The 14,677-nt window shown below is 43.9% G+C and overlaps 1 protein-coding gene across 4 annotated transcripts in view; it reads left to right on the top strand.

Annotated features, from left to right (window-relative positions):
- SORCS1 (sortilin related VPS10 domain containing receptor 1) overlaps positions 1 to 14,677 on the top strand; it is a gene marked incomplete at both ends in the record, with an annotated part of 558,785 nt that overhangs the window by 494,653 nt on the left and 49,455 nt on the right. For all 4 annotated transcript variants that reach the window (XM_082674065.1, XM_082674064.1, XM_082674066.1 and 1 more), the window contains 2 exons: positions 5,955 to 6,141; positions 14,083 to 14,216. In XM_082674065.1, coding sequence (XP_082530191.1) covers positions 5,955 to 6,141; positions 14,083 to 14,216 — 321 coding nt within the window. The remainder of the gene's footprint in view (positions 1 to 5,954; positions 6,142 to 14,082; positions 14,217 to 14,677) is intronic.

The raw sequence follows: 14,677 nt of genomic DNA, 5'->3' as shown, positions 1-14,677 counted from the left end.
GGAATAGTAACAGTTTATAGTAACAGTAGGGATAAAGTGTTGTGTTTTGTGATGTTTCTTATGTTATCCCCTACTCCACCGCTTCTTTTAAATTTGGTGAAATCTTTATTGCCCCTCCTTTACTCCTCTCTTTTAACCCTGCTGATCTTCCTCTGCCCCTCACTTCACTTCACCCCTGGGGTAATCAGTGTTAACAGGCTGGGTTGTTTTAACCAGCACATTTATGCTCATGCAAACACATACAGACTTACAGTACTTGCGTTATTTTATGCATTTAAAACTAGTATACTATAGGTGTTTCACTTCAATGTAGTTTTCGCTGCATAAACTGTAAGGCACCTTCCAGGACTGAACTTCAGTAAAACCTGAGTCAGGCTCACCCTCGAGCTTTGCAAGGACCAGCCTCTGACAAACGAGTCCAGTTTCTATCTGCATTGGGTCCCTAATGCCTTCAGGTGGGTCGTGGAGTCTCATTTCTGGACTGAGGCTGTCAGTGTTGAGTTACTGTAGCATTTGTTTCCCCATTTTTCTCTGAAGCCCTGTTACAGGACCTGATAGGTTAGGTTCACACACCTTTCATTTCTCAGGCTACATTTCTTGGCTTCATTGTGGCCATTTGATATATTTGTTTCTCTATTACAGAAGCCAGTGCTGCCCTTGGAGAATCCCTGTGTAGATTTCACGCGGCTTTTGTGCCTTTCTTGGGCACTTCTTCTGAGCTAGTACTCTCGGTTCTGTGTCTATATGAGGGCATGTGGCTAAATGGCATTAGGTCTAAAGAATTGTATGCGACAGTCTAGATATTTCCCAGCGTAGGTTGTGTTTCGGGAATGACTTGTCATTAGGTTGAAGTACCTCTTGATACACAAGATTTTCCTGATTACTGAGTATGAGTGCCTATCATTTCCCATATTCTCTAACTTATGTATGGCTTGAACATGACACTGCTTCACCAGAGGGAAGACATTAGGGTGGTGTATGGAGTTCACAACAACCCATCTTTCCACTTACAAGCAAAAATATTGTCAGGGGCGGGGAAACGGTCAAAGCCAGGAATAGAGTCTAAACAAGAAAAGAAAGTGAGGCTTGCCTTTGTTATCACCTTTCTCTCACTCTAAAAGGCATTGCAAGTGAATTCCAATGAAAGGAACTCAACAAGGACTGAGCTGCAAGGATAAAGCGAAACCACAAATCATCTTAGACTGTTTTTAAGCCTCTCACCCGCTATGGGACTTTTGGCATCTTGTTTAACCTGTTTGTGCTCCAGTTCTCCTGGTATAGCAAATAGAAATAACATCTTCCCTTGGTGTCTCCCAAAGGTCCTAACAGCCAGATGAGATAATATATAAGAAAGCACTTTAATGAACAAGCATGGTAGAAATGCACAATATTCAAAATTTATTTTTTCTTTCTTAAATTTTCAAAATGTATTGAACAGAAAAGAATCATCTGCAAGCACTGTGTTAGGTACTGAAGATGCAGGCCTTAAGGGTACATCTCAGCCCTGTATACAAACTACCTTCATATTATCCAGCAACTCGTTTTCCTAGAGAACTGACCTTGACCGAGTGTGTCGTGGAACTTTTGTGATTGTGCACCAGCCACTAACAGTGAGCTTAGTTCTTCCATTCCTGGCTCTATTCATACATCCTTAGCACTTAGAATCCTAAAGCATCCTGGGAAAACTTTCACCATTGTGCCAAGGTGGAATAGGAATGGCATCAGCTTGTGTTGTACTGTATTCATCTTTAGATGAGTTCGGTCACAAGAAAACCTAACGTTCGACAGTCTGAACCAGTGGGCCTCAACCTTTGGTGCAGCCCAGCATCAGCTGTGGACCTTCTTCAGGCCACAGCAGGACCAAGCATCCTCCCCAGAGGTCCCGAACCAGGAGGTGGGTCTTGGATGATAACTGGACATCAGCTTTTTTTTTTCGTTTAGTTTCTATAAGAGATTTTGATATCAAAGGCTGAGATTCATTGATTTCAAAACCAATAAACTATGGGAATTAATTTAGCAGGAAGGTGAATGTAATTTCCTGTTGCAACTCATATATCAATCTACCTATCATCTATCCTGAACTATCGCCTAATTGGCTTCCCAGAATATTTGGGCCTCCTTCCAGTGCATCCTCCATATTGTAGCCAGAGTGATCTTTTTGAATTAAAAATATTATCATGCCATCTTCCCCCACACCCCTGCTTCAAACACCGATGTCTTCCCATAGCTCTTAGGAGAAAGATCGAAGTCAGAAACTTGGCCGCCAAATCCTAAAATGTCATCGTCTCCCCTCCAGTCTAATTTCACATGTTCCTACTGTGCCTGTATTGTTAGCTTCCTTTAACTGTATCACCCCCTTCTGCCACAGGGCCCTTGCACGCCTGGTTCCTGTTGTCCTCATTGCCTGAACTCCTCACCTCCATCTCTTTTGCTCATGTCCTTTGTTTGGTTAAATTCTTTCCTTCAGGCCTTCTCAGCTCAGATATCACGTCTTCCTGAAGCCTTTCTTTCTTTTTTTTTTTTAAATTTGTTTTATTTATTTATTTTTGGCTGCGTTGGGTCTTCGTTGCTGTGTGCAGGCTTTCTCTAGTTGCGGCGAGCTACTCTTCATTGCAGTGCACGGGCTTCTCACTGTGGTGGCTTCTCTTGTTGCAGAGCATGGTCTCTAGGTGCACTGGCTCAGTAGTTGTGGCTCATGGCCACAGCAGTTGTGGTGCACGGGCTTAGTTGCTCCGTCGCATGTGGGATCTTCCCGGACTAGGGCTTGAACCCATCCGTGTCCCCTGCATTGGCAGGTGGATTCTTAACCACTGCACCACCAGGGAAGCCCCTTGAAGCCTTTCTTGAAGTTCTCAATCGGGTTAGATTTTCAGCACTCTACTTCTCCCTGCTGTGCAAGCTTACAATGCCATGGACCTCTGACATCATCCCCTAGAATAGATTTTTATTTATTTTTGTGATTATTAAAGTCCATCTGTCTCATCAGTAGTTTTTTTGCTCAAGAAAGCACAGACCACATCTGTTTTGTTTGGTTGGTTATAATTTACTGAACAGCATTTTCTCCATTTAGTACCTGACAGAAGATAGACACCTAATAAATATCTGTCATTGGTCGAATTAATGAATGACCAGAAGAAAGAAAGAATGACCCCATTAAAGCGGGGCAGACATACCTAATCAAATGGTGACCTAGGACTTAGGAATTCTTCCCTTTGTCCTGTTTCTTATTCCGTAAAACAGTTGGTATCCCTGCCTGAGATGGTAATTGCAGCCCAAGGAAGTCAGAGGTTGATGTAGGTGAGCCCCAAAGTGATGCAGCTACAACTGTGTTAGGTTTTTCAAGCACCTGAGAGCCCTTGACGGCAAACGCACGAGATCCAGTGTATTCCACTTGAGTGGGCAAAGCTGCAACAAGCAGGGGTGAATCTGCCACCTTCAGCTGTCAGATACTTGGCCCCTGGTGCTCTCTTCTCCTGTGCAGAACACCAAGCCCAGAGGCCTGTGCCCACATCAGGAGGCCTTGGGGATCTCACATTTGGTTGGGGGATTCCATGTCTTTACCCACTGGGGCTCTCAGATGTGTGGTAAACCTGATATACATATATCTGTATATCTATATCTCCATCCCTGTACCTGACCTAATATTGTAAAAGCCTGACTCCTCCACTCTATTGGCAGCCCTACTGATGCACTAGTCCAAATGCCGTGAGGCTCCCTCCTTTCACCTGTGATGTACACAGAGAACATTGTCCACCGTGGAGAATTAGGAATGCTATCAGGCCAACAGACAGTGGACATCCAGACAGAACTTGGGAGGAGTTTCAAGTAACTGACAAGAGGTCTAAGTCCAGGGCCACACAAGGAGAGTGGTGAATACCAGACAGAAAGAGCAACGCAAGGTAGACTCAAGCAGTGGCAGCCAAAGCTGTACTTACCCCAGTCACGGGGGTAGTAGCTGCCCTCTCTCTGTGGAGGCCGGAGTAGAATCAGCTGAGAGGCTAATCTCCCTTCTTTCTTCTTGCAAATGGTGACCCTACCTGATGTCCACTCTGTCTCCACAAAGAACCCTATACCTCTCTTTCCCTCTCTCTCTGTCTCTCAACCTGTTTCTCAGAAACTATGGTGCTTGTTTCATTCCATAGATAACCTGGTTGAGCCTAGCTACTCCTGGTATTTCCCTGAGACACTTGTCCCAAATAACGTGAATAGATTTTAAGATGGGTTCTTCCTCCATGCCCAAACCCAGGATTCTCTGGCAGCAACTCTGTTGAAAATACAGAAAACATGGCAGGAAACTGACCAAAAACAGAAGGAGAAATTGATCAGTCCAGTTTGGTTGTCCAGATGAAGGACAAGTCAGCAAGAATGGCTGACATGTATATTTACTAGTAAAGGGAATTCAAGTAATTGCACAATGTCTGGGCTTGTGGATGTTTGTTTCATAATTTTGAATGGAGTTTCTTTTTCCCACCCTAGGGGAGAATTTTTGCCCAAGTCCTTACTGAAGGTTAGCTGCTGTGTACCCCCTCACACAATGCTTGGCTGGGCACAGATCAGAAGAGTAGGTCACATAGATTCATAAGATTTGAATTGCTTTTCCTTTCCCTATGAATTAATCTTTTAAATGTCAGCATTTTGAACTTGCCCTTTTCACAAAATATGATACCATATGAACCTTACTTAATTGAAAATACATTTCTATTTCAAAGTTTTTTTTGTTTTCTTTCCCACCCCCAAAATGGGAAAAACTAACAAAACAAGCAAAGAAACTTGTTAAAGGATGGGCTGTCTGTGCGGGATGCTGGGTTTTGTCAGTTTTTCTAAGAAACTTTATTCCTTAAGAATCTCAACTAATTCCACAGGCTATTTTTTTTTTTTTTTTTACAGGTTTGGGATTTTATAAAGCAGACTTTATCTTCTCCTGCTCACTAGTGGGAAATTTAGAATCATATGATTCCAGTCAAGCTTTAAAAGGGATATAGCAAGTCCTTTACAGCTGCATTGTTTTTACAGTCATTCATTTTGGTATCAAATTTTACTGATTACTCACATGTCTTCTATAACAACCTTTGAGTTAAGATGGTAAGATATTAATATGCCCATTTCACAGATTAGGTAACTGAGACCAAAGGAGACTGAATGACTTGCATGAAGTCATCCAGCCGGTTAATGGGACAACAGGATTAGAGCTGGGAGGAGCTGTCAATGCTTTACCCACCTATAATGAATGAAACCCAAGTCCAGAGCGATGAGTTCAAATCCCAAGACTGCTGCTAACTAGCTGTGGTAACCCTGAGCAAATGGTTAAAACTTTCTTCACTTCAGCTTCCTCATCTGTAAAATGAACAAACGTTGCCCACTTTTCTCTAGACCGAGATCCTGTGAAGAAGAAAATGAGATCATTTTGATAGTACAAAATGCTGAAATGTAAACAAAATAACCATCATTGTCTTAAACAATAATAGGGCTGAGTCCAGTGTCATATCATGTGTAAGGCAAGGTGTCTCCTGTCCTTTCTCCAGCACAGTTAGGGAACCAGATATAAAGAAGGGGATTTGGGGGTCCAGGACACATGGGAAGTGGTCCTTGATTATGTCAGGGAGGCTGAAGGTTTTAAACTGTGTGTGTAAGTCTTTTATTCATGTGTATGATCAGACTGTCAACAAAGCCTTCAGAGAAACTGAATATCAAATTGGAGCTGATAATCAAACACTTAATTTTCCAAATCTTGAAACTTTGGGGAGTTGGTACCCTTCAGATTTGGAGAGCATCCATCTTAGTAAACTCCTGTCTGCCAAGGAATGTCACAGGGATCCTGTCACACAGACAGATGCTCCCAGCTATAGGAGGGAACCAGGGCTGCCTTTTGTGCCCGGGCCTCAGACAAGCCCCAACCCCTGGAGAAGCAGCAGCGAAGCACCTCCGACTCCTCTTCCTCTGATGTTGTCTTTCAGGGTGACGTCCAGAGGACATTCATCCAAGTGGACTTCGGGGATGGCATCGCAGTGTCTTATGTCAACCTCAGCTCCATGGAAGATGGGATCAAACACGTCTATCACAATGTGGGCATTTTCCGAGTGACCGTGCAGGTGGACAACAGTCTGGGGTCTGACAGCGCCGTCCTGTACTTACATGTAACTTGTATGTTATTACTGTTGTTGGTTTATGACATATTTTAGATATTGTGTCCTTTTAAAGATATAATCCAAAATTCCTTATCTAGAAGAAGCTCGCTAGTCACCTTTTAGCAGGAGGGGAAAGGAGCGTGAGAGAACCAAGTGAGGAGAAAGCAAGAAGAAACCAGGGTTTAGTTTTGAGTGACCTGGACTCTGGTTTGCTTCACATTGTTCTCTTGCACTGACTCCGCCTCTTCCAAATGCTTCTGAGAGAGGATACCTGTGTCTGTGCTGGGCCTGAGCAGCTTGCTGGGCTGGTTGATTGAATATGAATTTGTTGGTGGTGGTGGGGGGGGGGGTTCTTTTTTTTTTTGGTCGGAAATGTTTGAGAACAATCCCCATTAGCACAAGTAGTGGAATTTCTCCCCATCTGATTTTTTTTCTCTTCCCATGTTATATCTCATTATTAATAATTCTTTTAGACTTTTGTTCCTTTTTTAAAAAAAGAATATGTTTCCTGGACTTTGTGATGATTTGGTCCCAGAAGGTGGCATAGAGGGAAAGAGGGTAAACAATGTTAAGGAAGCTCCATTTAGAAATAGTTTCAAAAAGTATTAAAGCTTTTCCCCCATTGAGGAGTTCAAAGGTGTCCTAATGAGACAGTGCTATTTCCTAAGCTGTGTTTGGTAAAAATGTTTGCCATGAATGCCTCTTATGCTTGGTGTATGGGTGTCCCCAGACAGGCATAGGACTTGTTTAGATTGCTGGATAAATGGCTTACTTTTCAATGAAAGTTAGCCCCTTTATAGGAATGGTCACGTTCAGATTCCAAGTTCTAGGCCAGGAGTATTAAGGCTAGGCAGTATTCCATGCCTCTCACCTGACTTTTATGCATTGAACCAAACTGAGCACAGAAAGTACCAAGTAGAATCTCTTTTGTTAAGCTGCTGTGATCCAGTGGGTGGATAAGACTATTTAGGGGTCCCCAAGAGATTGTTCCTTACTGAGGTTTCCTGCCCTGTCAGTCATTCTTGATCCTTATCTCCTGTACACTCAGGACCCAAGTGCTTCAAAGAAACACACCCATCCTTCTTTGAGTTTAAACAGAGTTCTGCAAGATTCCCAATATGCCAACCCCACATCCCCCTTTTCAGCTAACGTTTGTTAAGCTCTTACTGTGTGCCAGGCTTTGTGCTAAACATGTTCTTTATGTATATGATCTTCCTTTTCAAAACAACCCTATGAAGTAGGCACTATTAGAAACACTACCTTACAAAGAACAGTGAGGTTCAGAAAGCTTAAATCACCCATTTGAAGTTGCAGACCTGGCAGAGCCAGGCTTCAGACTCAGGTCTCCCTGCCTCCAGAATCCCAGCACTTGGCCACTAGGTTATTATCGGTGCCTGTGCTGGCTTGGGGTTAGAGGATCCAAGTCAGCCCTTACTCACCTCCACATCTTTGCACATCATCCCAAAGGAATGTGAACATTTAGGTTAGAGGCAGTGTACTGGCTGTACAGCTACATGGGTTCCAGACGCATTTCCCAGGCTCTCTTCCGGCTGACTGCCGCTTTTCGGCTGTCCTAGATAGACTTCCTGGAGTTGCCTCTTACTAAAAGATAATCCCTCTCTATATATCACTATGTACAAGGACAAAAGTGATAATATCCTAAGACTAATCCTAAAATATTTAAAAGCTACATCACAAACCTTGGGTATTAGTAACAGAAATAAATGCCAACATAAATGGCAGTACATTTGCTGAGAATGGCTGGCGGCTTATCATTCTGCACAGCTTATTCTATAAGGCGGATTTCTGTTAAAGATCTACTCTCCTGAAGAATTACAGTTATTATATTCCACATCCCATATATGTGTTAAACATCCCTGGACTCTAAGCATGTGTCAATACTGATTTAAAATTCAGCAGCAGCTTTTCGTCTCCATTTCTCAGGGTTTCCCATAGAGTCATCCGTAGTTCCCCCTCCTGGTTGCCCTGTGGACTCTTCTTCACCTTACATATAATCATATCCCATGAGGGAAACTTGCGTATCCTGGTTCTCTCGTGGGCTTACTGAATCCTGGGAAGGAAAACAGCACAGAGTTTGCCCCTGCTTCAGATTAAGGGTCACTGAAGCCATGACTTCTGAAAGAAATGAGCTGCTTTGTACACTTGCAATTTTTTTCATCTCATTAGCCTGATTGAACGGCTTAAGTGATTTGACCTTGACCTCAGTAGCAGGTGATTTGTAATGGAAAGTTTTGTGTTCTGATTTTAATTTTGTCAGACTCCTCTTGGGTTAAGCGGTTGGATAAGCAGGCCTCATATCATGGGACCCCTTGCTAAGCCTGGTCTTGGGGACGAGAATTAGCTTTTTATACTAACTATATGAAAGCAGGATTATTTTTAAAGTTTTCATTAATTCACATACATATAAAGGCCTTGGCATGGGCAGTGCCAGCAGGTTCTGACATGTTTGCTAGGGCTTCTCTCCTGCAGGGCCCATCGTGCTTTACCGTGCATATGAACTTCTTTGCTTATTCTCACACCTCTACCATGATGGGCAACATTTGGCCTTCCTTTCATATGGGGAAAGCAAGGATTAGAGAAGTACTATGATTTGACACTATTTTACACTAAGAGGAAGTCATGGTAAAATCATAACTGACTTCCGTTCCCCCTGCTCTCAAATACGGAGAGTAACATGGCAGTTTTTAGTGCCATGGTGGCAGGATAGTGAAGGGATATATGGCTTTGTAGGAAAAACAAAAACGAGCACTGGACTGAGTTGGGAGTTGTTAGGTCCAGATGCTGGCCTGAACTCCTAGGTGAGTTACTGCATGTTTCTGAAACTAGTTTTTCTCCTCCATCATGTGAGGCATGCATGTCTTGTTTCTCAAAGGTTCTATCAAGCAACTCATGCTGTGCCCTGTCAACTGGCCAAGCGTGATTTTCCATCATCACGATGCAGCCTGTGCATTTGTATTTAGTGGGTTCTGAGTAGCAACTCAGCTCAAGCTCAACTTACCAAAGCCTGCCCTCTGCCCCTCTCATCCAACCCCCCTCCCCCTACCCAGGGCTCTTCCAGAAAACCCCACGGCCTGTCTTGAACACATACTTCCTCCACTTTCCAGTTCAAAAAGGTGCTTTGATTCTAAATCAGAAGTTCTTAAATACTGGTTCGCAAAGGTCATCAGAAGCAAATGGAGATGATGTTCCTGCTGTAATGTTTCCAGGATGGGGAGGCTCTCTCGGGGCAGCTGAGTAATCTCTTGTAGCCTGACAGTTGAGAATTCCTTGAGGAATATTCACTGTGCTCTGCTAGTTTGCACTAATTAGACACGGGGTGCAGCCAGGGTTGCCTTCAAGTGGATGGAGCAGAGAATTTAAAGGACATGTAGATTTCTGCTCAGAAATCTGCCCTATCTCAGCCAGTCTTGCAGGAAGAAGAAAAAAAAAAATCACTGAAGATTGTGCAAACTTGCAGAATAGGAGGTGATAAAAAAGATGAGGTGGATTTTCCGATACTTCCTGAACCTCTCTTCTCAACTACCCCATTACGTAGGAGCCCTTTGCAGATGTCTTTCTGTCCCCATCTTAGGGTAAGGTGATCAGTGTCTTGAAAACCTGTGTAGCTTTGTAACTATTCACACGACGATTATATTGGCCAGTGAATGTCAGACCTGGGTTTTGTAAAATGTGGTTAATGAGCCACCTGCCCCAGAATTACATGGTAAAAATACAGTGTCCTGGGCCCCTTTCCAGACCTATTGAATTAGAATTTCTGGCAGTGTGACATCATAATCTACCTTGAACAGATGAGTGTGATTCTCATGCCCACTGAAGTTTGAGGGACTCTGTTGTAGGATCTCATCTTCACACTTTGAATTTCTTTTATTTCTTCTGGTAGATTTTTTTTTAACCTTTCAGACAAACAGCAATATGGTACATGCACAATATTTAATTAGATGGTCAGAGGAGGTCTTCAGAGCAAATGGCAGAGGCAGGTCACTGATCAGCACGCACAGAGACACACACACACACACACACACACACACACACACACACACACACACACACACACACACACACACACACACACACACACACACACACACACACACACACACACACACACACACACACACACACACACACACACACACACACACACACACAGTGTTCAGTCACACAAACAGCACTTGTTCCCTGCAGCCCAGGAAGACCAAGCAAGAGAAGGGGAACAATTCACACAAGTAATTTCTCCCCTTCTCTCAGCCGCCTTGTGAAGATTCATAAAGAGTAATGCAGCGCCACCTGCTGTCCGTTTTGCTCATTAAAGGCACCTGTCCGAAGAAGCAGTACCTGCAAGCTTGTTCCACTCTCAGCTGAGTGCGGCCAGCCAGCTAGGGGCCTCCAGGGTCTGGAGTTTCACTTCGAAGGCTCTATTAGGGCAGATCACACCCTCTGTGCAGAAAAGCAAGGCTTGAAAGATAGGCTTTGGGGCAACAGGAACCAGGTCTATTGAACACATAAAAAGTAAATGAGCCCAAGAGGACTTGGCAATCTGAAAGCGAAATTCCACACGTTTGTATGAGTGGATGGTATATATGCATGCAAGAAGGAACTTATATAAACACACACGGACATTCTTCAGGGCCTAAAGTGATCTGCTGAGTGTCCTGAACAATATATATTGTCCTGAACAATATATATATATTGGCTATATATATTGGCAATATGTATATATATATATATATATAGGCTATATATATTGGCAATATGTATATATATATATATTGGCTTCGGCTCCTTCCCTCCATCTCTTTACTGCTGCTATTCCCTGCCATCCTGGCACCTGACAAGGCACCTCCTCCTCAAGGTCTTTGCCCCACACTCACCCTGGAGCTTGCCCAGTAGATACACGGTGCACTTCTGCACGTTATTCAGGTCGCTGCTCAAATGTCCTTGCTTCCAAGAGCCTTTGCTTGACCACCCTATCAAAAAGAGCAGGCTCTCACCCACCCCCTCTCCTTGCAGGGCTGCCTCTCAATGATACCTAAGCTCCACCAAGGGCCAGGTGTCCCAGCACCGAGAATCATGCCCAACACGTAATAGCACTCAAAACCCACTGGGTGAAGGAGCGGCCATACTTCAGGAGCAAGACTCAACTTTTGTCATTAACAGGACACACAGACATCATCCTTTGACCTCTCGACTTTAAAAGAAAGATTGTTGGATGCTCGTATGTGAGAGACCAAGATGAACCCTTTTAGGATGGAACTGGCATGTCTTCCAGAGCTTATCTAGTTCTTGCATCCTAGCTGATCCATGTAACTCTAACTGCGGAGTCAGGAGGAGTGTCACAGAGGAGGGGGCCCTGGAACTGAGATTTGGAGATGACAGGTGCCATAAGAAAGGTGTGTAAGCAGAGTCCTCGGGTGGGACAGGGCACCTGCTGGAGCACATCATGTGATGGGGGAGGGACAGCAAGAGCCACGCAGTAAACAAGAGCCTGTGTAGCGAGCGTTGCCCAATGCCTGCAACATGTCTGAGTCATCAGGAAGTAGTGACTCTTAATAGCTGTTTTGTTAACATGAGTCTTCTCGAGCGTTTGTCAGCTGGCCCAGGCTCTGAACTTGAACTGCTTTGGTTCACACCCTGGAACTGAGGATGGTCACCTTCCTCTGTTCATCTCTGCATGGAGCTAACAGTAGTGCCTACTTCACAAGGTTGTTGTGAAGATTAAATGAGAATAAGAAGTCATTCACAGAATATGTGGCACACGGTCATTGGTCCATAAATGATGCCCTTTTATTATCTCATTGAACCATTCTGACTTAAGATCAACTACTTCTTATCATATGGCTTATAAACCAGAAAATCAATTCTACTCTGTTTGCTGGTCACCAAGCCTCTAATCTATAAAGAAAGAAAAACATGGACAAAAGCAGAAATAGGAAAGTATATGTTTCTGTTCACTCACACAGCCAATGTTCCAGTACCTGCTACGTCTCAAGAACTGTGCACATCCTTACACGTAAAGATAATATGAAGGACTCTCGCCCTCCAAAAGTTTGCAGCCTGTGTTCTCTGTATCACAAATTTAGATCTGTACATGTTAGCTCTCATTATTATTATAATTAGGTAATGGGAATTTTCATCTTGATCAAGTGAGTAGCATGGCTTTCTAGAAAAATCACCCTCACAACAATTTGAAGGGTAAGAAGGTACATAGTCATCGCTATACATTGTATGAATGTATATATATATATATATATATATATATATACACGTTATACAGAATGAAGTTATGCAAACACACATATACATATTTCAGGGCCAACAAGGCCAACGTGCTCTATGTCCTGAATACCCCTGAGATCGCATCTGCTTCCACTCTTTTTCTCCATTTATTTCTCTATTTCTTGCTATTCTTTAAACATGGAGAGCCACCTCCTCCTCAAGGTCTTTGTACTTGCTCTGCCCTCGCCCTGGAGCATATCTAAGCGATGGGGCCACCTGGCACTTGGTCCAACTTATGTATTATGGAGGGAGGCAGGCGTTGAATGCATAGAGCAGGAGGACAGATTAGAGTGGGGAAAGGTTAGAGGCTGGAAAACCTGTAGGAGAGTTTGTACCAGTCCACGTGAGACAGGTGTTTAGTGTATGAACCAGGGCAGGGTGAGAAGAGCTCTACCTGAGAGAGAATTTATGAAACCAAATCAATGGTTTCCTCAATGGATATGGATGGCAGAGAAATAAGGAATTGGGATTGACTGTCTGCTTCTGGGTTCCCCTGGATAAACATTGGTCACTGATCAAGATTGGAGAATACAGATTGGGGGGAAACAGTGGATTTCTAGGGAACCTTTGGCTGCTAATTGAGTCTGGCGTCAAGAAGGTGGTTTTGGAGCCCTAAGCATATAGTTCACAGTTTAAGGTCAGGGTGTGGATGGTATTACTCAGCAGAAGAGTAGATGGAGGGAGAGAAAGGCCGAAGACAGTACCCTAGGCGACACATTAAATGGTCAAGCAGAAGAGGAGGAAGTAATTAAACCAGGTGCAAAGGCCTGAGGTACCACATCCTTCTCCACCTCATGGGATAAAGATGGGGATGATGGATTTTTGTCATGTTCACCTCAAAAGAAAATGCATTTTGTCTGGTAAAAGTAACTCAAAGAGAAGGTCAGGGGTCATAGGATAGGTCTCTAGGGAGGGGATATTTGTATCTTTGTGGGTTTGTACATCTGATGAAGGTTTCTGGTCTAATGGGCCTCCATAGGTAGAATCATCCTCTTTTTCAGCTGAGCGCATCCTGAGAACCTGAGGACCACAGAACTCTCTCTGCCCCCTCCTGCCTGCCTTTGTCCTGGACAAGCTCAACTCAACACCACGCTTACCTAACCGGGTGGCTTTACACGCACTCACACACACACACACTCACAGTTACATACAAACATGCACATTTACAGACACTCACACACACATTTCAAATCCAGTAAAGAATAATTACATGTAGAATGGTTTGGGGATTCGTATAAGAACCACCAACAACCCCTAACCCCCACCCCACGTGGATTCTCGGAGGTTTTCACAATCCTGGTTTACCACCAAGAATATAACTTCCTGGAAACACTTTGCATCTCCCTGTGAAATCTCATGTTACGCCTGTTCCTTTAAGGACTTCTTCAATTACTTGTAAGTTTTTAAACTTTTACACGTAAATAACTCAAGTTTTAGGCCTGGAAGAAAGATTGGTAAATGGAAAATGTTGAGACACAACTGTTCACAACATATCCTTTTCCCCAGAGTAGGGACAGCACCCGAGCACGTCCTCCAGGGAACCCTACTGATGGTTGGGAGGCTTCCAGAAGGAATGCGTATTCTCTTCATATCAGGGAAGGCAGGTGAAGCAGAGAGAGCTCTTCCCTCTCCAAGCCTCCCCTCTCTTCTTGTGCCTCAGGTCCCCTGGAGCATGTACACCTGTCTCTTCCCTTCGTCACCACGAAGAACAAAGAGGTCAACGCGACTGCGGTGTTGTGGCCCAGCCAAGTGGGCACGCTCACTTACGTGTGGTGGTACGGAAATAACACCGAGGTGGGTCGGCCTTCCACGCGGGCTTTGTGCGGCTCCACGCAAACTGGCCAAAGTGCAAAAGGGAAAGAAAGTCATGGCTTATGTGACTCAAGAGACTAGAGGTTGTCGCAGCTCCGGGGACGGTGGGCTCCGAGTGCCCCAGTCATCTCGTCAGTCTCTGTCTCTCTCACCACTGTGCCCCTACCTCTTTTTTTTTTTTTTTAATTTCTATCAGAGTATAGTGGATTTACAATGTTGTATTAGTTTCAGGTGTACAGCAAAGTGAGTCAGTTATACGTACGTCCACTCTTTTTTAGATTCTTTTCCCATATAGGCCATTACAGAGTATCGAATAGAATTCCCTGTGCTATACAGTAGGTCCTTACTAGTTATCTGTTTTATATATAGTACTGTGCATGCGTTATCTCTGCCTTCCTCTGAGTTAGCCTTCTCCTCCAGCTGGGCTTTGCTCTGCGGTGACC

Source organism: Grampus griseus (genome assembly GCF_964374135.1).
Source record: "Grampus griseus genome assembly, chromosome: 16".
In the NCBI taxonomy this organism is placed as follows: domain Eukaryota; kingdom Metazoa; phylum Chordata; class Mammalia; order Artiodactyla; family Delphinidae; genus Grampus; species Grampus griseus.
The sequence above is the reverse complement of the archived record's forward strand: the minus strand, read 5'-3'. Positions and strand labels throughout refer to the sequence as shown.